Raw genomic sequence first — 27,857 nt, 5'->3', positions numbered from 1 at the left:
ACACGGTCAAAAAACCCCAAGCTAATTTAATCATCATATGAATTTGTATTGTACAATCAATAAACGCGCCATTTCAAGACCAATACATACAATGATACGTAAGATTAGATTTTTAAAAAAAATTATAAGGAAAAACTAGTAAATGTAATTAGAACAGATTGTGGCTATAACTGTGTAAAACAAAAGGTGACTAGATAGTGATGTGCGCTTACAAAGATTCAGTCATCTCTGTAACTGCATATCAATAAAAAATGCAGATAACATTGTAATCTAAGAAAGGATGATATTATCTTATCTTTACCTATGTATACCATTTAATACCCTGATTAATCACACATCTACTAAATAATAACATTTAAAGGCCACCTCGGAGAGCGACAGACCTCACCAAAGGCAGCCTGAATTCTCTAATGTGAATTTTTTTATATAAGGTTAATGAATTAAATAATTAATTTGGATCGGATTCAACACCAAAAAGTGTAATCAATTCTAAGGTTACCCCATTTGCTGACCTATCCTACAATTTTTTATTAATAATGAGTATGAATTAAATTAATTGAATTGATTCCGGATCACCACCAAAAATCTCTCCAATTCTAAGTTAGCAATTTCTGACGTATCCTTGGCAAAATTTTATGAAAACCCGTCCATAACTTTTTCAGTTAGTTAGGCTTAAACCTGTATGATACAGCGTTTCCGGCGCAGCGGCGGCAGTTGGTTGGCGTCCGGCCAATCAGCCAATTCATGCCGAGCGTACACAAACCACAAACCAACACTGCAAACACCACCGGTGAAACCACAACCTCGACAAGCCCTGGCGAAGTAATAAGTATTATCCTCTCTTCATGCAAGGACCTAGTGAAAACGTACGATCTCACGCTCGCAACAATTGTATTCCAGCAGTCGTGCATTATTCCTTTTAAATTAAATGCAATCATTCAGTTTTTCTATACATATACAGTTTTATTATAAAACAGCAAAGACTCGACAAACACCGACTCACAACAGAAGCTTGGTAACTTATGAATGCACTTCATAATCTGCTACACAGTTATTCGGTAATCAGTACTAACGTAAAATAACGGGAAATCATCTTGATTACAAACCCACTAGTTACATATCGTAAACTACTGATTTAGTTTAAACTTACTCCAAATGTTTGCCTAGCCTAGGTTGTCCACCTTGTATCACATCCAATATCATTAATAAAACCCGATATGAACAGCACATGAAAAATAACAGAATTTAGGAGCCTTTTCCCCTGGAAAATGGTCAGAATTTACACTCACCTGAAAACTGAGGGCTCTATCTATGAGTTGATAAAAAACTACTGTAGAAAAATGCTATTTATGATATGGCGTTTCCCCTAATGTCTTGACAAATGAACCACTAATAGGCTGCACGATAAATCGTTTTTTACAAAGAACTCTTGCGATCGATGTGCTTGCGCGTTTTTCTTGTATGCACCACGGCATCTTCTAAAAATACGGTTACTCCGCACAATGAGCATTCGAGTATAAATAATGGAAAGGTTATTGTGGATAAATCTGATTAATTTAAAAAACAAATCTCTGGCGACTGCTTCATTTCCAACATTACCGATCATGAGTCAACAGGTGACACCCTAACCACTTGTTACAACCATTTAACAGTACAATACAAAAAAAACACAACAGTAACGGTGTAAATTGCACTGTGCGTGTTATGCATACATTGAAGTTCGATGTGATACCAGAGTGCACGTGTCATGTGTATTGCCTAGTTGGTCGTTATTTTTTGTATTGGACATTATATTACCCTGCGCTATAAGCACCAAAGATACAAGCTAGTGAATTTAATAAACCTCAAATATTCTAGGATTTTTTGCCTCTTTTGTGAACATTTTACAATGTAAGCCTGAAATTAAAAGTATTTGAATGTGTACGAAGCCACATTACAACAGAATAAATGATTACATTATAATCAATGTGATACAATATGCTGTATGCTAAAAATCTACAGTGATAACTCCAATTTACAGACCATAACAGAACCAATAACAAGTCGCTGACGTCACAAGAGGCTGGTTCACATACGACAAGATATATGCGAATATAACACCACTGTGTACTCTGTTTTTATTCAGAGCTGCACTCGCTGTCAGTTTTAATTCTTTACTCTGGAAGGTGGCACTCTTCTGCAGTACGCTTCCTACAGCTAGGTCTCTCTTTGTATCTGCAATTTCATATGCAGCATGTTAACATTTGCACTGCAAACATGCTGAGACAGAATGCACACGTTGATAGTTGCTACACAAGATTTATTGGAAAGTGATAAAATGTTTAAAATAAACTCCTGACATACTCATAATCAAAGTATTACGGAATAGAAAAAATGGTGAAAACAATATAGCCACATAATTATGAGGTAGGAAATACCTGGTCTGAGAATCTACTTTTCGGTGAATACACCTTCTACTTTTTACTTTTCATCCTCGAGCGCCATACAGCAAATCTTGGGTCTTCTTGCTTTTTGGGAACCCAGTCATCGCGTGGCCTCTCCCGTCGTTCTGTCTGTACCATAAACCTCCTCTGTTCCGCTTCTTCCACCTCTCTCACACACCCTGATCCTCGCTCTCGCTCCGACCTCATACCCGTTTATAACACAACCAAAGGTCTGACTCACTCACTGTCATCTAGTTATTAAAGGCATACCTACGCGCCTCACTCTCCTCTATGCAATCGCTCGCCCCGAATGCTAGAGTAACTGCGCTCTTTTGTAGTTACATGCAGTACATTACCCCTTATAGCCAACACGGCGTCATATAGATCCATTGTCCCAATATCTACTGTATGTTACTGAGAAATGTTCTAATTGAAATCGCAGTCCAAGGATCGTTGGTCCTCTCACACTTCAACCATATGCCAGCGAACGGGTATGCCATTAGAGCGCTCCCACTTTAATGTTCATTAATCTGTCGTGTATAATAAAGAGATATACAAGGCGCGGGTCGGGCGGCCCTGGCATTCGCAGTAACAATTAGGCGCATATCGAGCAGGGTTAAGATATGATAGTATCAAAAGGGGGGTGGTATCGTCATCTCAATTAGATATCAAAGGGGGATTAGATATGAACTATAGATATTCGAAGGGGGATTAGATATGAAAATAGATATCCCAAGGACAGGGGATTATCGGAGCGCGTATTATAATGGGAGCAAGCAACCATGAGACTGCGGGTATGTCTTCACATTCGCTTCTCGCCTGTCGACTTCCTGGGCTTTCGCTGCTCGGCAGCAAAGAATACAAGAGCGCGGCCATTGTTCGCTTCGCTTTCTCGCGGACTTCAGTGCTCGAGTACAGCAAGACATGAGAATGGGGTATGTTCGCTTCGTTTCGCGTTCGTTGCGCTGGACTTCGTTGCATCGAGCAACGCGAAATACACGAGCGGGCCATGTTCGCTATCGTTTGCTCCGACTTTGTGCTACGCAGCAAAAGCCGAATACAGAGCGGGCGCCATGTTTTTCGTCATTTCGCTGCCGCACTTCGTTGCTCGAGCATACGCCGAATACAGAGCGGTGTGATACAGATTTATAGTGCACCGGACCATTCTCGCACGCATGCTCGCAGCGTCACGAATGCTAGCGATACGTACGTAGCTGTAAACTGTATACGTAACAGTAGTTTCGGATTCTACTGAACGCTGCGAATCAACGCTACGAATCACGAACGCTCGTGATACATATGAAGTAGGGCTTTGTGGGGTCCACACTCATTGGGTGGATCGCAAACTAAAAAGACACCGGCCAACAGAACTTAAACATGAAAGCAGACAGCATAACGCATATTTACGTAATATTGGTCAACGCAATACACTGTGCCGAAAGTTGCAAGAACTCGTGGGTAACCGTTCATTAGCACCACCGGCTATTTACTGTGCCTTCAATTACCGAGAAACACCCAGCAATAACTTCTATGGGCTTATTAGTAGTTCTATAAGCATCCGGACAAACAAATTCTCTGCTTCAACACCGTAGCTACATGTGACGATCACCTAACCATTCGCAGGACTATTTTGTGGCAAACAATTTAGCAGTTGGCGCCAGCTTACAGATTGCGGGATTTTCACATTGACATTTCTTAGTAATTAGCCAGCTTCTCGGCGGACTAACCTGCGCTGCTCGCTTGCGAGGATTCGAACGTGTCAAAACACATCACAAAAAGTTCACCACTCACAGATCTTGTTAGCGCTTGGGGAGAAACACTGCATTGCACAAATATTCCAGACACTGTGAATGTCAAATCCTCATTGGCATTTGACCGACCATACAATTTTCCGGAGCTTCTGTGTATTGCAGTGGCTCAATAGGCTATTAATTATTAAGCGGTAACAAGGTCGACTACAGATTCAATTGGTAGTTGATACAAATTTATAAATTTTTTAATAGTTTTTTCGACAATTTTGATACTAATAGAGTAACAAAGGCTTAATATTTAATCAATTAACCGTGCTGGTGTTTGAAACCGTACCGCTGAGTTTTCTGCTCTCTGTCAGGAAGCTTTTCTTCACAGCCAAAACTGATGTTTAATTCACGTTTTGACCACCAGATGGTGTGCTACACAAAGTGTCAATAGCTTAGGTCCACAGCGTGACTTGCACAGCTAGTATCCACCGCCTCTTAACGTCCTAGCGCGTGATGTTTGCGGCTTGCGGATCAGATGGCCTTCCTTGGTCATCCAGACACGCTGACATCATTTTTAGTTAGGGGCTCGCCCGAACCGATGAATCTATCAGTTAATTTTCCAAATCGTATGGTTGGTGTGCATCTTTTCGCTTAGCAGAATCATGATCGCGGCCATTTGTCATGTGATTTCGGTTAGCGGTACTGACTTTTTTTGATTGGGCCCTTTGCTGGTAAAGATCTGGTCCCTAACAGGATGGCTCTGAGGTTCTAGTCTTGCTTTGCTAGGTCGTCCAGTGTTATTAAGGCGGTCTGATTTCTACAATATTAAAGTATTCGAATGTGTCGAGAACAAAGTATCCGAGGATTAATTTCTCACTAATTAGATAATACTTCTTTTGAATTCATTACGGATTGTGGAGCATAGATCAATATAAAATAACAAAGTGGATTTTTACATCTTATAGGACGTGACGCATCTGTCAAGTTGTGATCGTTAAACTGTAGCCGCTGACTGTGTCTGCCTCCTTGGTCGCATGGGTAATTGCTTTCTCAAAGCAAACTTGTAAGTTGAATCAGTTTGACCTAGCCAGAGTGGTGTTGGTGGTACAAAAATGATGCTCTCGTGTCTTTCGACAACAGATGAGTCTCAGCCTGTATACCCCCTTCGTCCCGGTTTTTGGATGGTTTTGGGCGTCCGCGTCGATCCAATGTATGGCCTCTTGTAGCATCCCGCGCCATGGACCTATTTGTTCACCATGGCACCTTTGTTAGGCCGTGAACCTGTCGAATGATCTTCGAATCTCTCCAAATCGATTGGTGATGGATTATGTCCCTTCGCTAACGATGAATTTCAGTGAATCTGCGGATTGCGTGAGTTCTGGTAGGCCGAGGACACTGCTTTTCTTCTGTGAGCGTTTCCGTTGTGAAGATTTGGGTGCGCTACAGTGTTCATGTAAAACTCGAGTCGACGCACGGGATTGCGGTCGGTCATGCTCCGGGAGTTTCTCCAGGAGCAGGGTATTTGAAACTTTGTGGATGTGCCCATGCTAAACGTTTGCTTTCCACGTACTTTAAACTGTGTGCAATCACACCACATCCAGTCAACCACAAACTGTTCTAGTGTCACGGTTGCATACGCTCACTACTGATCGTATTTGGACAAAATTACTAACGGGCAGTATGTGAGCGCATTTGGAAGTTGAAGTGCGCCATCATCACAGAACGCATTAGAATAATGCGGCTTATCCAAGTTGCGCACTACGAATTAAATGAGATAGTGTGTCAAGGAATGCTATACCACGGGGGAAAAATAACGATTCACTCGCCTTACAATTTATAATTTTGAAACCCCTTAAGAAGGATTTGTTAACTCTCTTGAGACCGCTCAGCCATATTCGCTACTCTACCCTACGTCCGATGGGCGAGTCTTGACGGATTCGGGTAGTTCGAGGCGTCACCTTGAATATGCAGGGTGCGTCAACATGAGACCGTTTTGAGACTTCTAAAACGCGCTTTCTTAGTACATCCTAATAAGACAGAACAGCACAATGCACAACATTACGGACTGCTCTATAAGATCACGTGTTGCTATGTGTGAAAGAGTTACATTGTGAGAAACCGCCCGAAAATTGTAAACCACGGCCCTAAAAGAAACACCAAAAGACTGTAGGACATTCCGTTAGCAGCCCAAATCTCCACAAGGGCCCAACGAAACAGTCGAGTCTACCGACATATACCAAAATCCGCCGATCACTGATCATGTAGCGAAGGACAACCACACCCATCGATTGACGTAGAATTCGAAGATCGATCGATCTGCCGAGCCTAACAAAATTCAGGCGCTAGGTATCAAGGCAGGCCATCTGGAATCCGCAAAGACCCCAAACATCAAACCGGCCTGAGGCGGGGAATACAGGCTTATAGTCACTGTGTGACTTAAGCTATTACCACTCACGACCTACTGGGGTGCAAAACTGATTACAACTCAGTTTGCTTGAGAAAGCTTCCTGACAGGAGGCGAAACGTATGCGCTACGTTTCAAACAGCACGGTTGAGTAAAAATTAACTTGTTATCTTATAGTATCAAATTGTCGAAAAAAACTATTAAAAAAGCTATAAATTGTGTATCAAACTACCATGATTTGATAGTCACTTGTTACGAATACCATTATAGCCTATGTGCAGCTAACACAGTTGCAAGCTCGCGGAAATGGGATGTTGCAATGCCATGAGGATTGACACTCTCAGTGGAATATCTTCAATGCTAGTGTTTCCCTCGCCAACAAGATCTTGTGAGGTGGGTGAACGGTTTTGTGACTGTGCTTGCCACGCTTTCGAGATGCTGCTAACAGCGAGCCAGCGGCAGCGTGCTGGCGCAAGCTAGGGGGTGTCGTCGGTCAGTTCTGTGTGTGCGCGCTGAGATTGTGAGTGAGGCAGCCGCCTCGCTTTGCTGTCAATGCACGGGGAAACACTGCAATGCGCCATTGCTCCATTTGACATTTGTCACTGTATCGGCCAGTAGACTGAGAGCAAAAACACCTCCACTGAAGCAAGAAGAGCACACATCACTCCTGCAACAAGTCTAGAAATGCAGCATCTTTAATCTCATCAAACAGCCCTGTACCTAATGTAGTCCGAAATAGTTTTGACCAGTCTTGCCTAAAAAAAAATATTTAAGAAGCATTTTATGCATTAAAGAAAAAAAAAAGTAAAAAAAAAAAATATGGGAAACTAAAAGTATATTTTCTTTAAAAAAAGTATAAAGTGGCAGCACTGCAGCAAATTTTGAACAACTTACATAACACAAAAAACCTATATTAAGTGACCAATATTATATACCTCGTTGCCTCTTCCTGTCTCTGCCTTCAGCCTGCTTTGCAAGTATTTGTTTCCAGTGAGTAGTTTCCTCATCACCTATCAAAAAAGAACAGCACAGCACATTAGTGGAAAACTCACTGGAATTGTAGCGTGCTAAGCGCAAGCTATACACAACTCCCAATTATAATAGCTTTCTCAACACAGATGTCATCTCTACAAAAAAACTGCAGTTACAGTTTGCTACATCTCATAACATATAACTATAGTTCCACACAGCTTGTACAGTTCAAAAGATAGAGCAAAATTTTCTGATAATTTTTTTAATTGAAATAAATCACTATAGGATTACACACTAAACAAAATAACATATAACACGTATAAACAGTTTCAACCAAAGTGGCATGGCTTCAGCTAATAACAAAACCAATTTTGCGATTGGTTAGGCTGCTAACTTATATTACAACAAGTGGTGAAAAGGTATTTTTAAATTTGTCACATAATTTATCACTATTTTGTAAATTCCTATGAGTCAGAAAATACACGAAATATTTTAAAAGTAGCATAGACTGGTTCTGTGGACCAATATTAGCCAAAAGCTAATGCGAAAGTAACTAATGCGCACGAAGAGGAGGAGCGAGAGACGAGAATAGAGCAGAGGATGAGACGAGGATGCAGGAAGAGAGAGAGAGAGAGAGAGGAGAGAGAAGAGAGAGCAGAGAGGAAGAGAGAGAGGAGGAGATGAGTAGACGATGAGCGAAGAGTAGAAGAGGAGGAAGATGAGGACGAGATGAGAGAGAGAGAGAGACGAGAGAGAGAGAGAGAGAGAGAGAAGAGAGAGACGAAGGAGAAGAGAGAGAGAAGAGAGAAGAGAGAGAGCGAGAGAGAGATGAGAGAGAGAGAGAGAGAGAGAGATAGAGAGATAGAGAGAGATGAGAGAGACGGAGAGAGATAGAGAGGAGAGTGGAGAGCGGTGCGGAGAGGGAGGAGATAGAGGAGACGAGAGAGAGAGAGAGAGAGAGAGAGAGAGAGAGAGAGAGAGAGAGAGAGAGAGAGAGATTATACTACTCATGTGATACCGTCAGATGTGTTTGATGTCAAATACAAATTAAAACTTTTATGTATTAACCAGAGTAGCTTACCTTCCAGAACACTTCCTTGCAGCTCACTATCATTCACGATTAGTTTGCCCTCGCCAGCAGTTGTCACCTTCTCCAATACTTCTTGTGCCTTATGATCACCAGTAAAGCGCACCCAAGCCTGAAATAACCGTATTACAAAATGTTACAACTGCCTACTTTAAAGAATACAGACTGCAGGGGGATCAGTAGTAACAGAATGTGTATATATCTATTGGGAGGAAGAGATATAGATAGCTAGGATGAAAAGAGAGAAACAGACAAAGAAACAGAGGGACAGTAGAAAGGTGTGAGGGGAGAGTGGAGAAAGGGTGAGGGAGGGAGGGCAGAGGGAGGAGAGAGAGTAATGCACAATTGCACTTAAACCAATATGAAGCCTTTCACCATAAACACAATACATTATTCACTGTACCTCACTATCTCCTTTAGAAAAGTCAACCCACGCTACTGTGCCATGTGGTGTAAGCAACTCCTTGATATGTTCTCTGGTGGATTCTGCAGCAAAGCCAGTCAGGTGTAGAATCATTCCAAATTCTATCTTGTCCTGAATTCCAGAGAAATCATTGTCGGGTTCCTTTTTATCTCTGTTGAATAAATAATATAGTGATGAATCTGCACAAAATGCTTTTTGTGAAACACAGATAGCATTAGCAATTTCAGGTTTTATCCAAAACCAATTCAGACTGTTCATAGTAACCGTTACCATTGCAACATCTCTTAAAACATTGTGATATTTTACATCACATTGTGACCTCTGTACAAGGTCTGTACACTTAAAGTGATTATGTCACCATAAATAGTAAAAGTAAAAAAACATTTCCACTTTTCACAAAATGTAAGTAATTCTGTTCACTTTTTATGGTTAAATTGCTGTATTATACTTCCTATTTTACTATATTGTTCGATGTAAACATACACTCATGACTCATACATAGCCCATTGCAAGCAATTACTGTCAGGATCATTATATCAAACCGTCAAGGTTTTTTGGATTTTTAACTACTTGAGAAACAATCTTATCAGGTAAGAATTTGACAATACATTTAGTCCCGTTAGTACTTACTTTTAATGTAAAATAATGGGAATTTTTTTTTTTACAAATATACACCATAGAAAATTCGTGACATAGTCAATTTAAGGCAATGCATGTATCCCGGACATTAACAATGACATTTCCTGGACACCGAGATTTAAGCCAAACACAATCTTTGTACCTCGTATCTTAGAACCACTTCTTAATAAACAAACTCTCTTAACTCAAGCAAGTTTTATCTCAGAAAGTAAAGAGGGCTAGATATTCAGTATATTAAACTGGTTATTATCATTGGTAAGATATGGATACAATAGACATGTGCTCAATTTCCAGGATGATATCCCATTACACATTACTTTCCAATGTTGGAAACTCCAGGTATCCAATGACCAGTACGAACCTTATAAAATTCTTAGAACTAGATTTAGCACTCGTTGTTATGGGCAAAGTTGCTCTGACAACTGATATTTCTTCTTTGTTCAAATCTATTTCAAGCCATTAAGCAAAAAATTACATGCACGCTATATCATGGTATTTGAAAGCAAGGTATTAGATTGTGGTCAAAATTGCTTTTCCACTTCACATTTTGCAATTCTTTTGGATAATATTTGCAACCTTTCCAATACCTATTTCTACTTCTGCCAATCTCTCATACCTTGCTTTCGAATATACAATACATCATGCATGTAATTTGTCACTGAAGGGCTGAAATGGCTTTTTTGAATAAAGGAGAAATATAAAAAGAAATAATAATAGCTATATAATAGAAAAAGTTCCGATTCATTCAATTCTAGCTCATTTCTATTTCTATTGTTGGTCAAGGGCTACACATTCGATATTTGCACGTCTTGGTTCTTGCTGATGAAACGCAAAGTTCTGACATTCTGTAATGTATAATGGGAATTGCCTTACCCTGCTGGCTTGGTCTTCATTTTACTCTTTTCAGCATTCTTCTTATTAAAGTATCCTTCCCTATTGAAATAATTGCACATACCACAACCATATAAGCTCTCACCCCAGTGATTCAAGTCATGCCCACACATCTAAAGCTGTCATGTAATTTGATGTTTAGACATGTGCATGACATGAAGTCATCAAAGATGATTAAGAGAAGGTAATAGTACAGAAAAACTATCCATATAATTACTACTTTGCTTTTCTGACTTCAAAATATAACACGTGAACGCTATAATTTACTGATATTGAACATTTAAATTACTGTCAATAAGAAATTTGGATCGCAAGTTAACATTATAAATTCAAAAGATTAAAATTATTTCATCAAAATGATTTATATGTGAAGCCATAGCTTACTTGCTTAATCTCAGCAACTCATTCTCATTAAATTTCTCTGTACACTCTAAGAAACTCTTTGCTGCTTCTTTAGTCTCAAACAGTGCAAAAATTGACCCCTGCAATGATATGAAAAGCATGTTATTACTATAGAGCAAAATTGGTCAAATGCAAAAAGCATGTCATGTTTTTAGTAGAATTTTATTAATTCATGTGTTAAATTTTGCTCATTAATAGTGGTAGTGTCAGTAATATTCCTCCGCGATTTCATGGTAACAAATATTCGTACACCTGCCTTAAATTTCCTCTCGATGGTGCGTCGCATCGCCACCGACTCGACAGGGCCGTATTTTTCCAGGAACACTACCACATCATCTAATGACATGTCCAGTGGGAAACCTTTCTGTAAAAACAGAAACGTCATAAATAAAAGTCTGGAAATATCAGTGTTGAAAGTGGCCAGGCTGCTGGCATTCAAAACTCTTCTGCTAAATGAGATTTCACGATTCCAGAAAGGGTTAGTGATGTTGGTATACATGCATGCGAGCACGTGTGTCGCGCGCGTGTGCGTAATGGGGGTGGGGGTATGATACTCAAAGGTTCACAGTTACCATTTAAATTGCTGGGAAATGCAGGGTTCGAATTCTGTCACATTATGAACATATCTATCATAGTGATAATAGATATGCTCATAGACATATTCAGAGCACAAATGTATCAGTGACTATGCAAAAACAATGTATGCGGAAACAACTGTTTGCTAATAAAGCAGATTTGCACTAGTAAACCTATACTAAAAAGATTATTTCTGGACTGCAAAAATGCACATGGCTGTACATTTAAGCCTGCATGCTGCCTGCCTATGAGAACCATATTGTATATAAAATACCCTATCACTACTTAGTTAACTTTGAAAAATAGCATGTGCTTGAGACTTACAGCATAGATATTTCTGGCTTTTATGTCAGCTCTTCTTTCCTCTGTGTTTTCTGGCAGGGGTTTAGATGGAAACCTGCGAATCTTTAGACAGTCTTCACTAACCTGTAAAACATAACACAGTGACATTTCATACACTTCTAATACAGAAAATTTTAAAACTAAACTTTAACATCACAAAAAATATTGTACCAAACTCACAGTATTTGCCTAACATATCACAAAATACGCTTTTAAGGAGAAATGCCGAAAGACATTTGAACGAATTAAGAATAAAAGGGAGAGTTTACTCTAGGTTCTAGGGTTCTTAATTTTCAGCTAATTTTGGTTATAATTACGCTACATAAAAAGTTTCATGGTTCAATCACCATTAGAAATATTTAAAAAAAACGTTTTAAAACCAACGACTACAGTTTGATTACAACGACAGTGGCGCCACTCAAAGCGCACAATCTGATAAGTTGCGCAAAACCACTTTCCAGCCAAGGGCTACAGACCGAGGGTGTTTCTTATTTATTCATTTAAAAGCAAAAGGATTGTAATATCTTATAAATGACATATAGTTTCACTTTCAGTTATAATATGGATAAATTTGCCCTAAAATGGATATCGTTCGGTTAAATAGCATTTAGGTATAAATATAATTCCACTTTTGTGATTAGCCCTCGGTCTGTAACGTGCAAAATATATTGTCAAATACGCAACTTTTTTGGGGTGGCAGCACGGTCGCCGTTCAAATTTCGTAGCGTTGATGTGTAATTAATTATAACAATTAAATTAGGTATCTGGTAACAAATACATGTGGGTATAGACGATTTGTTATACAGTAAGTACAGTTGTATGCAGTAAAATCCTAGAGGTTACTGTCCCTTTAAGAATATTAACACACATTACAGGGTGGTCCACAACCTAAAATTAAAACATGTAAAACTGAGAACTTTAGAGGAGTACTTTAGATATTATGTGAAATTATGTGCGCGAAGCACACATCATGAGTGCGAAGCGCGAAGTCCCTTGCGGCCAGGGTCCAGGCCCCGCTTAAGGGCCCTAGAAGATTAGGGGTTTTAGATGCTCTCTGGTGCAATCTGAGCCTTATTTTTGATCACTTTTGCACAAAATTGATGACCTATAATTCAAAATAATGTGGGTTGTCTATTCTATTTCTTCATTGTCAGTGATGCTACTGCTCGTGCAACCGTTTATTGTCTCCTCCTTGTTAGAAGGAATCTGATGAAATAGGCTGGTTATAAGCCGCGTTCACACGTAGCAAGAAATTCTCCAGTGGGAAACCTTTCTGTAAAAACAGAAACATCATAAATAAAAGTCTGGAAATATTAGTGTTGAAAGTGGCCAGGCTGCTGGCATTCAGAACTCTTCTGCTAAATGGGATTTCACGATTCCAGAAAGGGTTAGTGATGTTGGTATACATACATGCGAGCACGTGTGTTGCGCGCGTGTGCGTAAGGGGGGGGGGTATGATACTCAAAGGTTCACAGTTACCATTTAAATTGCTGGGAAATGCAGGGTTCGAATTCTGTCACATTATGAACATATCTATCATAGTGATAATAGATATGCTCATAGACATATTCAGAGCACAAATGTATCAGTGACTATGCAAAAACAATGTATGCGGAAACAACTGTTTGCTAATAAAGCAGATTTGCACTAGTGAACCTGTACTAAAAAGATTATTTCTGGACTGCAAAAATGCTCATGGCTGTACATTTCAGCCTGCATGCTGCCTGCAGATGAGAACCATATTGTATATAAAATACCCTATCACTACTTAGTTAACTTTGAAAAATAGCATGTGCTTGAGACTTACAGCATAGATATTTCTGGCTTTTATGTCAGCTCTTCTTTCCTCTGTGTTTTCTGGCAGGGGTTTAGATGGAAACCTGCGAATCTTTAGACAGTCTTCACTAACCTGTAAAACATAACACAGTGACATTTCATACACTTCTAATACAGAAAATTTTAAAACTAAACTTTAATATCACAAAAAATATTGTACCAAACTCACAGTATTTGCCTAACATATCACAAAATACGCTTTTAAGGAGAAATGCCGAAAGACATTAATAGAATTAAGAATAAAAGGGAGAGTTTAATCTAGGTTCTAGGGTTCTTAATTTTCAGCTAATTTTGGTTATAATTACGCTACATAAAAAGTTTCATGGTTCAATCACCATTAGAAATATAAAAAAAAACGTTTTAAAACCAACGACTACAGTTTGATTACAACGACAGTGGCGCCACTCAAAGCGCACAATCTGATAAGTTGCGCAAAACCACTTTCCAGCCAAGGGCTACAGACCGAGGGTGTTTCTTATTTATTCATTTAAAAGCAAAAGGATTGTAATATCTTATAAATGACATATAGTTTCACTTTCAGTTATAATATGGATAAATTTGCCCTAAAATGGATATCGTTCGGTTAAATAGCATTTAGGTATAAATATAATTCCACTTTTGTGATTAGCCCTCGGTCTGTAACGTGCAAAATATATTGTCAAATACGCAACTTTTTTGGGGTGGCAGCACGGTCGCCGTTCAAATTTCGTAGCGTTGATGTGTAATTAATTATAACAATTAAATTAGGTATCTGGTAACAAATACATGTGGGTATAGACGATTTGTTATACAGTAAGTACAGTTGAATGCAGTAAAATCCTAGAGGCTACTGTCCCTTTAAGAATATTAACACACATTACAGGGTGGTACACAACCTAAAATTAAAACATGTAAAACTGAGAACTTTAGAGGAGTACTTTAGATATTATGTGAAATTATGTGCGCGAAGCACACATCATGAGTGCGAAGCGCGAAGTCCCTTGCGGCCAGGGTCCAGGCCCCGCTTAAGGGCCCTGGAAGATTAGGGGTTTTAGATGCTCTCTGGTGCAATCTGAGCCTTATTTTTGAGCACTTTTGCACAAAATTGATGACCTATAATTCAAAATAATGTGGGTTGTCTATTCTATTTCTTCATTGTCAGTGATGCTACTGCTCGTGCAACCGTTTGTTGTCTCCTCCTTGTTAGAAGGAATCTGATGAAATAGGCTGGTTATAAGCCGTGTTCACACGTAGCAAGAAATTCGGTATTTAGCGTTCACACGAGGCAAAATGCGCGGTCCAAGAAATACGCGGCTTCCCAGATGCCGAATTATTTGCCGTGCTTGAGAAATTCCGAATCGTTTGGACCTCGTATTTCTCGTGTGAACGCTAAATACCGAATTTCTGAAGCCGTATTTTATAGACTGGTCCGCGCTCGACAGTTCCAGTGTAACGCGAGTGGAACTGTCGAGCGCGGACCAGTCTACGTATTTTATCGGCAGTTGGTGCGCATTGCATTGTTTATTTCGCATTGTTCGCTTGATTGTTCGCTTGGACACATTTTTTTTCCAGTGTACTAAAGCAGCTCGCAAATACGGCATTTCTGGAGCCGCGAAACAGCGTGTGAACGCTCTGTCCCGTATTTGTCTCAGATTCGGTATCTCGCAAATACCGAATTTCATAAATACGGAGTCTCGTGTGAACGCAGCTATTGTGAGCTGTTTTTTATTCATGGCGGATTGCGAAGCGCTATGATATGAGGCTCAGGACAAGTGAAAGTCTATGTTGAACAAGTATTCGTTTGGCTAGTTGCCTGATTAGACAACTAAAAAATTTCTAGTTGTGTAATATTCCCAACATCCTTTGAACCAGGGCGCTATCGCATGACATTCTCACATTATATTTTCAAAGGTCGCCAAAAAAGCGGCCCGCGAGGCAGTGTTGCCTGTGGCTGTGCACGTCGACGCTGCGTACGTTCCTGCTGGCAGGGGCGGCATTGCTTGAAGTATGGGGGGGGGGGGCAACGCTGGACTATGAGAGTGTGACAGCAAAACTCTTTCCTGGAATTGAGGAAAAAGCTACAATCGGGAATGACACACGAGTGTGCCGGCACGCAAAAATTAACATTAAGAATTTCATTAAGATTTTCCATGGATTACCATTCTATAACCCTACGGGTCTACGTAGACACGTCTGCAGGCAAACACGCACACGCACACAGGTACGCATGCACGCACGCTCGCGCGTAGGCACGCACGCTCGCGCGTAGGCACGCACGCACGCATGCGCGCAGGCACACACGCAGGCACGCACGCACACACACAGGCACGCGCGCATGAATCAGAGCAAGCAGCTCAGAATACATAGATCTATGTACTTTATGACTCGACTGCCCGTAAGAAAAGTGGGAGCTCATACACAGAGTAAAACAGTGTAATAGACTATAATAGTGTATGCTACAAGTGCGCGCTGTGACTACGCATAAGTTCTTGCTTTGATATTTCAAACCTGTCGGTCTGAAATCCAAACCTGTCGGTGATTTTCAAACATTTTGGCTCAAAACTCAAACCTGTCGGCCTTACATGTTAAAACCCCTCGTGGACCACACTGCATTATTAATTACTACATTAAGAAAATTACTAAAATTAGTTCACAACAATATCACGATAATATTAAAATTACCTCTACAAGTTGTCTCTTAGCCTTTTTCATCGCAGAAGCATACAGACTAATATCTTCAGATATTGCCTAAGAAAACCAATTTCTTCATTAGGCATTTTTACAGAACAATGGTACTAGACCAGATAATTTTTCACATGCACCATATAGATTTATGAGAGTTCATACGAAAGATTTTAAGAATTTCGACATTGTAATAAAAAACAATAGCAATAATAATTGTATCAGACAAATTAAATTAATGGATCAAACTTGGTCTATTTATTATTAAATACAACAATTCACTCTCGATAATATACATTTACAAAACTACACAACACACAAAACATACACAATTGGTCAGATCATTCTCACCTTTAACCTATTAAATTTGACCATGGTATCCAATGGAATCCCTAAAGTAATTAGATAAGGAAACACACCCTATATAAGCATACAAAATTGTTTAGTCAATGGTGTATGGTACACTGCCATTAGCTATTCTACTTAATAAGTCAGTTCGGTTTCGCATAAAATATGACTGCGGTTAGGATACAGCCATCATCCAGCTTTATTTGCTCTTGAAGAAATCTATCCCTGCTAAGATTTGAATCACCAAAGTAGTACTGGAAAAGAAAAATAACACAATGATTCTCATAACAGGGAACATTCAGAATTACCAATATCATTAAGAGCATATAGAGTTACAGACAATACTTATACAATTTTTCATATACTCTTCTGGACCCTTCCACAAATGTATAAAATAAAATGTTTATGTTCTTAGTACTTTTAAAGGCATACTAGGCCCATTGATTATGCAATGTTGACGAATGCTAGAGTAACTGGCACCTTGTGTAGTTAATAAGTACATAACCTTACATCCAAACGCTTATTAGCTTGTCCAATATCACTGCTGGTTACTAAGAAATGTCTAATTGAAATCCGCGGTGAAATAAATCAGTTGTTTACAGTTTCAAACCGCAGCCGCCGAAGCGGGTGTGATACAGATTATAGTGCACCGGACATTTTCGCACGCATGCTCGGACGTACGTAATGCTATCATCAGTGATTGTGATCCTTGTGGTCTGAGTGCACATTCCGTACGTTATGGTTTTACTTATGGTTTTACGTTATGAGAATAAATGAAGATACGAAGATCTTGAGATTACAAGCAACATATAATATGTGAAAAAGAAACACGAAGCGTCCGTGTTTATTACGTTCATTACATGCAGTATCTCTGCGCACTGGTAGATCATCTCCAGCTGTTACCGTTCAGCTTCTTGAAAGCTCTTGCCGCTGTATTGCGCTCAGCTGGCACGCTAGCAATAATTGTAATGAACGTGGAATCCATGTACGAAACACGAACCATCACTGGCACGTCCATTTCATCTGGCGTCCAAAATATACGGGCCGAACAAATGTTTTACGTCATCGCTCGACTCCTGGATGACATTTACGGCACATAAATGATATGTTGATAAATATCAACAACCGATTTCAAGTCTTGTTTGTAATGTAACCAGCAGTGATATTGGACACGCTAATACGTGTTTGGATGTAAGGTTATGTAGTTATTAACTACACAAGCTGCCAGTTACTCTAGCATTCGACTACATTGCATAATCAATGGGTCTATTATGCCTTTAACTGCTGTATGGCTCTGAGCGTTGGGGGGAGGGGTTAATCAACGAGGACCAGGACGTTTAGTCTTTTATAATAGTTGCCTTAGGGAGATATGCTGCATCCTCTAATTCTATCATTTATGCATGCATGATTACCTCTATTTGTCTTATAATCTTTTGCTCCAACTCCGTTGGTTCTTCCAGCTTGTCACCGTCCCCACCATTCTGTTGCTCTTCTTTGACGTCAGTCATTGATAAGGCTGCTGTCAGATTTTTCTCAGGATGAACTCTACAACATCACAATTTCTACCCATTATCCACAAAACATGTTTGAGTATTGGGACAGTGACTCAGCCACCTATAGCATTAGGAGTAATAAAAACCAATTTTTTTTGTCTCTAACCCTTTTACCATCTTTTATTTTATAAAAAATATCATGGCACCAAACGTTCGAAAATTCGTCAAATGCTAAACTTGCAATGTTTGTTCTATTATGCTTGTGACGTGAATGAAATAATCACTGGTGAGTAACAGCTATTGCACTGAAATCAAGATTGCAATTTCTGTTCCAATAAAAAAATTACAGTTTAGAATTTCTGTCATAGAATAATTCGGCACATTTGCCTATAGAAGTTTCTCTGTGTGAGTAAAGGGGCTACACCAGTGGCAGTAGAGCTACAATGTCAAGTCTCTGTTGTTTTAAGCTGTGCAGGTTGTACCAAGTCTTGTAGGCTATACTATAGTGCACCACATATTTTAGATCAAGGATAGTTTGGCCATATTTCTATGGGCAGCTAGAAGTAATGTTGAAACTGTTGGTCAAATAATATAAAGAACTTATCCCATGGACCATAGGCTGAATCAGTGAATGAGGCATAAGTTATAACATATACTAGCCCATCAATGTCAATGAGTAAACCCGCCCAGGCCCTAATATCCTATATATAGGTAGTATACTTACCTCACCTAGTACTAGTACTACTTCTAGTAGTAGTAGTACTCCTTCTAGTAGTAGTAGTACTACTCACTACTAGTAGTTATACTATTTACTATTATGAATTATAGTACGATTGAATTACGGACCGAATTACGAGTACGACCGTCCAAGTCACAGGCACTTGGAACGTCTCAAAAAAAAAACTGTTTACTATCCAGTCTTGAATGTTTTCTACTCTATTTTGGTCTAGATTTCGCGCTCCCATTACCCCGTAATGGCGGTCAAAGTGCTTATTGCAACACCAAGCACTGGAGCGAAGAACAAGTCGGCCCTGCGGCTACAGCAACACAACGCGCATTGCGTTATATAACAAGCATGGTGCCTACTCACACCGCCGCATGGACCACAACTCAGCGGTGGTTTCAATCACTTACAACTCCGATGTTCCTGCAGGTGACGCTCATTTCGCAACTATCGTTGGAATCGCGGACGGACTGCTGAACAACTACACCCGCCATTTTTGACAATCGGCCCGCCAGAATGCGCTCAATCACAGAAATTCCCTCAAATATTCAATGGGAAATGATCTTTGAATGCTACCTATGAAGAAGCGGTAGGCCGCTGCGCTGATTGCTGCAGCAAGTTTAATGTCGACAGGCTGCGCAACTTCGGCAAACCGACTTGCTGGCCAGTGTCGAAATTCACGTCGGCCCACCGGCCGCCGCCGACAGTTTCGATGCCGGGCCTACAGCTTTTTGATAAAAACAGGCCCGCTGATCCTGCAGCTATTGTGATCACCGAAAATTGAAAACACTGGAGAAACTGGTTACCTGTAGAAAATGCTGTTCATGCATATTAACTTCCAGGGTATTTATATGAAAACTAATCCGTGATAAAGCGTGACATACACGTAAACGAATGCGTTCGCCCACTGCAATCAACTTTAGTTGCATTCAAGAAACGTGCGTGGGATGTTCGGACGCACAGTTAGCACGGTTCCTGAATCAGTAGTAGCAGCATTGGCATACCAAAAATCGATAGCTGGTGAACCCTAATTGTGTTGGCCAGGGTTTAATTTACGTGCACGGGTCGCTGCAGTAACGCTCCACTGTTCACGTGTGCGCTAGGTTGTGGAGTAAGTTTCACTCCCCGCGCATTTCAGCGTTGCTGATGTAAACAATAATATCACTGGTAGTTATTCAAATGATCAGTATACTGTTTTAAAATAATATTAAGAAGATGTAGGTAATATAGTCATGTTGAGTTATACAGTAAATAAATAATAATTGTCTGCAAGTTTTAACACACATGTCATAAGTCACTGGTAGCTGCAAAGCCGTCGTCATTTACTTACTAGTCATGCAAACAGCAGTACAGCCTCGTCGCACCACTCAGGTTTAACCGTGTCATATTGTTTTTTAACGTTGGAAAAACTATATACATTTTATACAGGTGTAGCTAAATAAAAGCTTCCCTACGTAAGAGCTTGTATGTCTACAAAATACATTTACTTTGGACCACACCCAACACAGACGGAATTCCCAGTGCCATCAAAATTTTACAGTAGGTAATTTTACATAATTTTTTCCTTTTCCCAAAAAGTGTTGCTAGTTGTAAGCTATTGGAGTACCGCCTGAAATGGCTCTAGATTGCATCTCAGTCATTTTCAAAAATGTTCTGGCCCCCAGACCCCATAAAGTCCCCGATGTGTACGAGACTACCAGTCTGTCTCTCTGCTGTCAAAGTAGAGAGTCGTAGACTCGTAGTTACAAGGAGCTACATATAACAACCGATGTGGCATTTCCTTAATTTTGAGCCCCCGGCAAAGAAGCATAAACAGGTCATCCGACGAGAGAAGGAAAAACAGAGGGATTATGATTATGGACATTGATAATGACTGCTAACACAAGGAAGAACATGATATGCTGTTTTTATTACTGTAATTTTGCTCCAAAATTGGCGGCCTGCTAGCTTTTAGGAGCTATAGGCCTGCAGGCCTACAGCTTTTTTCTGCTCAGTGGCAAAACACTGTTGCTGGCAGTTGCTGTAGCCCATCAGCGCAGCCGGCCCTCCGCTTCTCAATAGGTAGCATTCGAAGGATCATTTCGCATGGATATTTGAGGAATTTCTGTGTTTGAGCGCATTCTGGCGGGCCGATTGTCAAAATGGCGGGTGTAGCTTGTTCAGCAGTCTTCCGCGATTCCAACGATAGTTGGAAAGTGGCGTCACCTGCAGGAACACCGGAGTTGTAACTGATTGAAAACGGTGAGTTGTGGTCCCTTCTGCGGCGGCGAGTTAGGCACCATGTTGTTATATATATATAGTCAACTAGCTATTACCCGTCTCAGACGGGTTTGAGTGGGGTCTGATTTGAGGATCGGCGGTTTACCATTTATCTCTCACTTTTAGTTAGGATGTATTTACAGTAAACGAAAAAATCTGCTATTTAGACTCGAGTCATATATCAATATTTGTTTAAAAAAAGTTGTCTAATATATATAAATGCTGAAATTTTACCTTAAAATGACATATAATTTTTCCAAAAAAAGGAAATGAGGTGATTTCATATACAATTTGACTTATTTAGATATTATTTTTTGAAAATATTATTCTGGTTAGAAGCATGAATAATAAGTGAAATTCTGAAAAAAAATGTATTGAGTAGTTTGAAGATATATTTTCTTAGAAGTCAGTGGACGGCGGCGGGCACGGTTAGACCTCCCGTTGTCAAATATTTGCACACACGCGCGCACTACACACATCACACACACGCGCGCCCGCACGCACACACCGCATTCACACACATACGGGCATACGCACGCACAATCACACGCGCACCCACGCACACACATACCACATTTACACACACACCGGGCGTGCAAACACATATACGCAGCACGCACGCGCACGCAACACACGCACACACACGCGCACACGCGACACGCACACAGCACACACACACATCCACATACATACATACACACACATACAAGACTGCAGTCGTCTCTCGTTGGGTTTCGCCTCCACAGCTGTGCGCGCAGTGATTGGCTGTTTATATACACCGCAGCCGCAATGGCTTTGGTGTGTGCTTGTTGTGCGGTGCCGGTGGCGTGCGTGCATGCGTTACGTGCGTTTTAGTGTGGCTTGCTATGGCTAGGTGAAGGACCCACCTAATTAAATGCTTATTATTAATACTTTAATTCTACATTTAGTATAGCTATGTTATCATTAAACCCGGTGAGAAAAACACATTAATATTTTAAACACAATTTTCAAAAATGTTATGGCATGTATACGTGTGGTATGTGTGCTGCTCTTAGACATATCGAACGCGTCTAAAATGTGAGAGCATTGGGAGCCGGGTAGCGCGGGCACGGTTACACCTCCCTTGTCAAATGTTCGCACACACGCGGCGACGGCACGCCACACTTCACGACCGCATTCAACCACACATACAGGCATGCGCACGCACATCCACGCGCACGCCATACCACATTTACATACACACGAATCACGGCGCGCGCACACACCAACGCACACGCACAACGCCCGCACAGACAGCACAAGGCACGAACGCACGCACGCACCTACGCACGCAACGCACGCACGCCACGACACACACACATACATACATACATGTACAGTTGTACACACGACACCACACGCACACACACACACACACACACACCCACACAGCACACACACACAACACACACACACACACACACCAACAACACACACACAGCACACACACAGCCACACACTACACACACACACATACACAATACCATACATACATGTACAGTTGTACACACGGGCGGCACACACCGTGCACGTTGGCGTAGCATGTGATCACATGCTGTGATTAGCTGGCGCATGCGGCTTTGCGATCTAAAAATTTGGTGCGGGTTTGCGATGAGAGCACGTCATCCAAACAAGGTGATTTCACGTACTTCTGCTTGGACTGGATGCGCAATGCGGATTTTGCGCTCTTAAAAAAGTTGATGCGGGTTTCCGCCGATGAATGCCGAAGTTTCTTCGGCGCACATAACTTTTTAGGAAATTGCCTGAAAAATCACTTTAAACGTCGAAAAATCGGCGTTCTAACGTACGGATGTATGCGGGACGTCCAGAAGGGGCCCAGCTCGATTCGCGCGAGCACACGCGGCACGGTTTCGGAGGGATACGTAAAACGCACTTCGGCTCCTTCCACTATTATATAGTCAATGGCCGTGTGTGTGCTGTAACATGCGTCTAAACAGAGGAAATGCTCCGACCTGTGATTGGAGGATAAAAATAGACCCCGCCCACTCCGCCGCATTACGCTATGCTATACCGGTATGAACGTGTAATAACTATCAATATGGAGCGAACGATTTAGTTACATTTCTATAAATTCTAGCTATTATAACGACACATGTCTTAGCCTTAATCTCTGTGAATTTTTGAGTCTATTGAAGCGCGATTAGTCTAATTAATTAGCAATATCGACACGCGCGGCTATGACGCGTGAAACGAAACGTCACGAATTCTATTTTTATCCTCCAAAAATGGAAAAGTGGGCGTGTCTATTTTTATCCTCCAATCACAGGTCGGAGCAATTCCTCTGTTTAAACGCATGTGTGCTGTAGCTGCAGGTGCCGACTTGTTCTTGCTGCCAGTGCACACAAGTACACCGCACGCACGCCCTGTGCACAAACAACATGAATAAGAGAGAATGTAGTAAATAAATTTCGTGTTCATTTACCTCTTTTTTTTTTAATTGAGACGTTCCAAGAGCCTGTGGTCCAAGTAATGAATTGAATCAATGACAATGAATGTCTGAGACTGAATCAGACCATATCAGACAGAACTGAACAGGGAGTTACATAGACCAATAAATTGTGCCCTTAAAAATGTTATATTCTGATGTTATTTTAGGCTGATTCCTGAAATAACATCAGAATATATAAATTTTTAGTGCACAATTTATTGGTCTAGGTCAGGAGAGTTACATAGAGAGTTAGAACTGCCAGCGGTTTATTGTTTTCTCTAAGCTTTCAATAAACAATATAAAAACACAATCCTAACCACATATTACTCTGTTATGCAAAACAATGATATCATGAGAAAACCCACTTGATATTTGAATATATAATTGAAATGATAAGTAACTTCACGTGCTGCCGCCGGGTGCCTACTGGAAGTATCGCACGCGTCCTCACGCGAAAAATCATAAACTCGGGTTTATTCAAAACCTAATAAACCCAATAAACCTAAACAAAACAATAAAGAATATTTTATACAAACATTTCATGAAATTTAAATATAATATTTCAGAGTAATAATAGATTTACGCTGTACACCTACAGTCTATGCCGACATGCCGTACAAAATTTACGCGTGAAAACATTGTGACAAGCGATAGGTGTCGAAGTATTCACATGTTCACATGCTCTTGAATCATTTAACGTTTATTACAACATTTAAATTGTGCTTTATACAATAGCCTAGGTAAATATCATATTCCTTAATTATTTACGATTGAAGTCGTTTATCCATATAATCAGTTATAGTTTATCGATGTACATACTCTGAGGCGTGTAGTGCTTAAACGCCAAAAACGGTAAAGAAAATGCCGTACGTAATACTACTAGTACTACTGGTACACTGTACGGCCTACGTAACTATACTCTATACTAACTGTCCTGATAGTGATAGTGACGCAGCGGCACGTTTTCGAGGGTTCTCCCCAGGGCCAGGACAATGCAGATCGTTTAAGGATGTATGACTATGAGGGAGATCCCAGGAGGGGTTGCACTAATTTGAGGCAATTACTTGTCACAAATGGCCGAGACTATATACGCACGGCGGCCGTGTTGAATAAACTTCATAAGCTATCGCACCGGCGGCCGTGTGGTCCAATCTCAATAGGTTACCGCCCGGCGGCCGTGGGGATAAGTTCAATATGGCTATACCACTCGCGGCCGTATGGCCGACTCAATATGGTCAGGAATGAGGAAGGGAGAAGGGAGAAGCTGTGTGGAGAAGGAAGGAAGTGAGGAGGGAGAGTGGTGAAAGAGAAGGGAAGAACTGGTGACAAGGAAGAGTGTGGAGAAAGAGAGAAGCTGTGAGAAGGAGGGGGAGATGCGGAGTGTTGGAGATGAGGAGGGAGAACTGGTGAGGAGAGGGAAGAGAGGTGTGGATGAAGGAGGGAGAAGTGGTGAGAGAGGGGGAAAGCGGTGAGAAGAGGCGGGAGAGCTAGGTGGAGAAGAGAAGGGAAAGTGGGAGGAGGGGAGAAGCTGTGAGGAGGAAGAGCGAGAGGAAGGAGAAGGGATCGTGAGGAGGAGGGGAGAAGGGATAAGGAGGGAGAAGGAAGCTGTGGAGGAGGAGAAAGAGAAGTGGTGAGGAGGGGAAGAAAGCGTGGAGAAGGAGGAAGGAGAAGCTGTGAGAAGAGAGGGGGACAGCAGTCTGGTGAGAAGGAGGCGGGGAAAGGGAGAAGTGTGGAGAGGAGAAGGGAGAAGCTGGTTGAGAAGAGGAAGGGAGAAGGAAAGTTGTGAGAAGAAAGGGAGAAGCTGTGGAGAAGGGGAAGGATGAAGGAAATGGTTGAAGAAGAGAGGGAAAGCTGTGGAGAAGGAGGAGGGGAGAAGAGAGAAGGAGGGAGAAGCTGGTGGATAAGGAGAGGGGAGGAAGGAAAGTGTGCGAAGGGGAAAGCTGGTAGAAGCTGGTGTGAAGGAGAAGCTGGTGCGAAGGAGAAGCTACACCAGCTCTCCCCCTCGCTGCCTCTCCACCAGCTTCTCCTTTCACTCCCTCCACCTGCCTCAGCTCCCTCTCCCTCCTTCCCTTCCTCCTCCCACCAGCTCTCCCCCTCCTCCTTCCACCAGCATTCTCGCTCATCCTCCTTCCCACCACCTCTCCCCTTCCCTTTCCACCTAGCTCTCCCCTCCAGCACTCTTCTCCTTTCTCCCCTCCTCCTCCCAGCTCCTCCTCCACCCAGTCCCCCTCACGACAGCTCCCTCTCCCCTCCTATCCCTTCTCCCTTCTCCCCTCTCTCCCCACTCCCTCTCCCCTCCTTCTTCCTTCCTCTTCTCCACACAGCTTCTCCCCTCCTCCAGCACCTTCTCCTTCCCCCCTCCTCCTCCCGCCAGCTCTCCCTCCTCTTCCACCCTCCCTTCTCCCACTCCTCCTTCTAGCACTTCTCCCATTCTCCTCCTCCCCTCAACCAGCTCCTTCTCCCCTCTTTTCTCCCTCTTCCTCCTTCCCACGCAGTTCTACCCTTCTCCTTCTCTACCAGTCATTCTCCCCTCCTCCCACCTTCTCCCATTCTCGCCCTCCTCCTCCACCCAGTTCTCCCCTCTTCTCCACCGACCTTTCTCGTCTTCCCCCCTCCTCCTCACAGCTTCTCCCCTCCTCTCTTTCAACACGCGCATCTCCCCTTCTCTCCTCCTTCTCCACCACCCTCTCCTCCCTCTTCTCCACCACCTTCTGCTTTCCCGTCTCCTTCCCACCAGCTTCTCTCTCCTCTCCCACTCCCCTTCTCCCTTCCTCCTCTCCACCAGCTTCTCCGCCCCCTCCTTCTCCAAGCTTCTCCCTCTCATTCTCCACCACCTTCTCACTTCCTCCCTTCCTCCTCACCAGCTTCTTCCCTCGCACCACTTCTCCTCTTCCCTCCTCCTCCACCAGCTTCTCTCCGCCTCCCTATCCCTTCTCCCTTCTCCCCCTCCTCCTCACACCAGCTCCCTCTCCCTCCTTCTCCTCTCCTTCTCCACCAGCTCTCCCCCTCCTCGCGAGCCACCTTCTCGCCTTCTCCCCCTCTCGCCAGCCTCTCCTCTCCCCTCCTCGCATTCACCTCTCCGTTCCCCCCCTCCGCACCGTACTCTCTTCTCCCACCTTCACCACCTTCTCTTCCTTCTCCCCCCTCCTCCACCGACCCCCTGTTCTCCCGCCTCCTTCTCCACCACCTTCTGCCCTTCCCCCCGCCTCCTTCCTGCACCAGCTCTCCCCCTCCTCCTTCTCCAATCACCTTCTCCCTCTTCCTCTCCTTCTCCATCACTTTTCCTCTCCCCTCCTCCTTCTCTCCCGCTCTCCTTTCTCTCTCCACCACCTTCCCGCTTTCTCCACCTTCTCCTTCTCCACGCAGCTTCTCTCCTTCTCCCCTTCCTCAATTCCTAGCCATATGAGTCGGCCATTGACGGCCGCCTGTGGCGTTATATGCCATATTGAAATCTTATCCACCTGCCGCCGGGTTATAGCCATATAATGAAATCGAAAAAAAAGAAAATTCGGCCAGCGAAACGCCCGGCGTCGCGTATATGTCCACTCCGTCACAAATACACTAAGAGGAAATTAGTAAACTGGTTGTCTGATTGTTCTGAGGTTGTTTTATAACTCAACTGATTGGCCTCCTCTTCCTGCCCGTTTCTCCATGCTAAACTCAGTCATAATCATATTATTGGAATTCTCTTCTTTTCTGTTTGGTTAATTGGAAAATTGGCGATATATGTCAAATCAGAGAGTCCGACAGTAAATCCGGTAGTACAGTGTTAGAGCTTTAAAATAAAAACCTCTCGCCAAAACTGGCGAGTGAGTCAATAAGTTAAGCTTCGCCCCAATATTTAGAAACATAAATCTGTCAAATCAATAGTGAAAAAATTGACAATGGGGGTGGGATTCGGGAATGGGTCCCTGAAGAGGGCGGTGTGGTTCTGGGGGCCCCTCCCCCGAATTTTTTTTTCTTTAATTCTCACCTCTGAAAGCTGCACTATGCCATGCAAATGCTAATTCTCGCATACGAGACTAGCAAATAACTTCGTGTCATGCATAAATCACATCTACCCTTATGACAAATAAACTCTAGTTCCTCCATTTCACTGCGCGTTGCTCTTATAAAAGCATTCGAAAATAAGCTCCAATGTTGTTCAAATTCCGCATGTTGTTGACC

General features: G+C 42.0%; 2 protein-coding genes across 4 annotated transcripts in view; one reads left to right on the top strand and one right to left on the bottom strand.

The window, feature by feature from the left end:
• The window catches only part of LOC106821612 (lupus La protein-like), a 27,527-nt gene extending 3,400 nt beyond the window's left edge, over positions 1-24,127 (bottom strand). The window contains exons 1-13 of one of the 3 annotated variants that reach the window (XM_014826500.1): positions 24,056-24,086; positions 23,685-23,717; positions 18,157-18,289; positions 16,929-16,998; positions 16,748-16,788; positions 16,397-16,462; positions 13,707-13,808; positions 11,238-11,345; positions 10,964-11,061; positions 10,562-10,621; positions 9,029-9,200; positions 8,620-8,737; positions 7,502-7,576 (exon numbers count right to left, since the gene is read on the bottom strand). In XM_014826500.1, the coding sequence (XP_014681986.1) occupies positions 7,502-7,576; positions 8,620-8,737; positions 9,029-9,200; positions 10,562-10,621; positions 10,964-11,061; positions 11,238-11,345; positions 13,707-13,808; positions 16,397-16,462; positions 16,748-16,788; positions 16,929-16,998; positions 18,157-18,252 (1,006 nt within the window). In that variant the 5' untranslated portion in view covers positions 18,253-18,289; positions 23,685-23,717; positions 24,056-24,086. Of the gene's footprint in view, positions 1-7,501; positions 7,577-8,619; positions 8,738-9,028; positions 9,201-10,561; positions 10,622-10,963; positions 11,062-11,237; positions 11,346-13,706; positions 13,809-16,396; positions 16,463-16,747; positions 16,789-16,928; positions 16,999-18,156; positions 18,290-23,684; positions 23,718-24,055 lie in introns of all 3 variants that reach the window. The other 2 variants (XM_014826499.1, XM_014826501.1) reach the window with 2 other exon arrangements.
• Positions 24,128-24,317: 190 nt separating this feature from the next.
• Positions 24,318-27,857, top strand: part of LOC106821613 (prohibitin-like) — a 10,408-nt gene continuing 6,868 nt past the window's right edge. The window contains exon 1 of the mRNA XM_014826502.1: positions 24,318-24,430. The gene's annotated coding sequence lies outside the window, so the exon portion shown is untranslated. The remainder of the gene's footprint in view (positions 24,431-27,857) is intronic.

The sequence above is a fragment of the Priapulus caudatus genome, unplaced genomic scaffold (genome assembly GCF_000485595.1).
Source record: "Priapulus caudatus unplaced genomic scaffold, Priapulus_caudatus-5.0.1 Scaffold79, whole genome shotgun sequence".
NCBI classification, from domain to species: Eukaryota; Metazoa; Priapulida; class Priapulimorpha; order Priapulimorphida; family Priapulidae; genus Priapulus; species Priapulus caudatus.
Note: the sequence above shows the minus strand (reverse complement) of the source record. Positions and strands in the feature narration are given on the sequence as shown.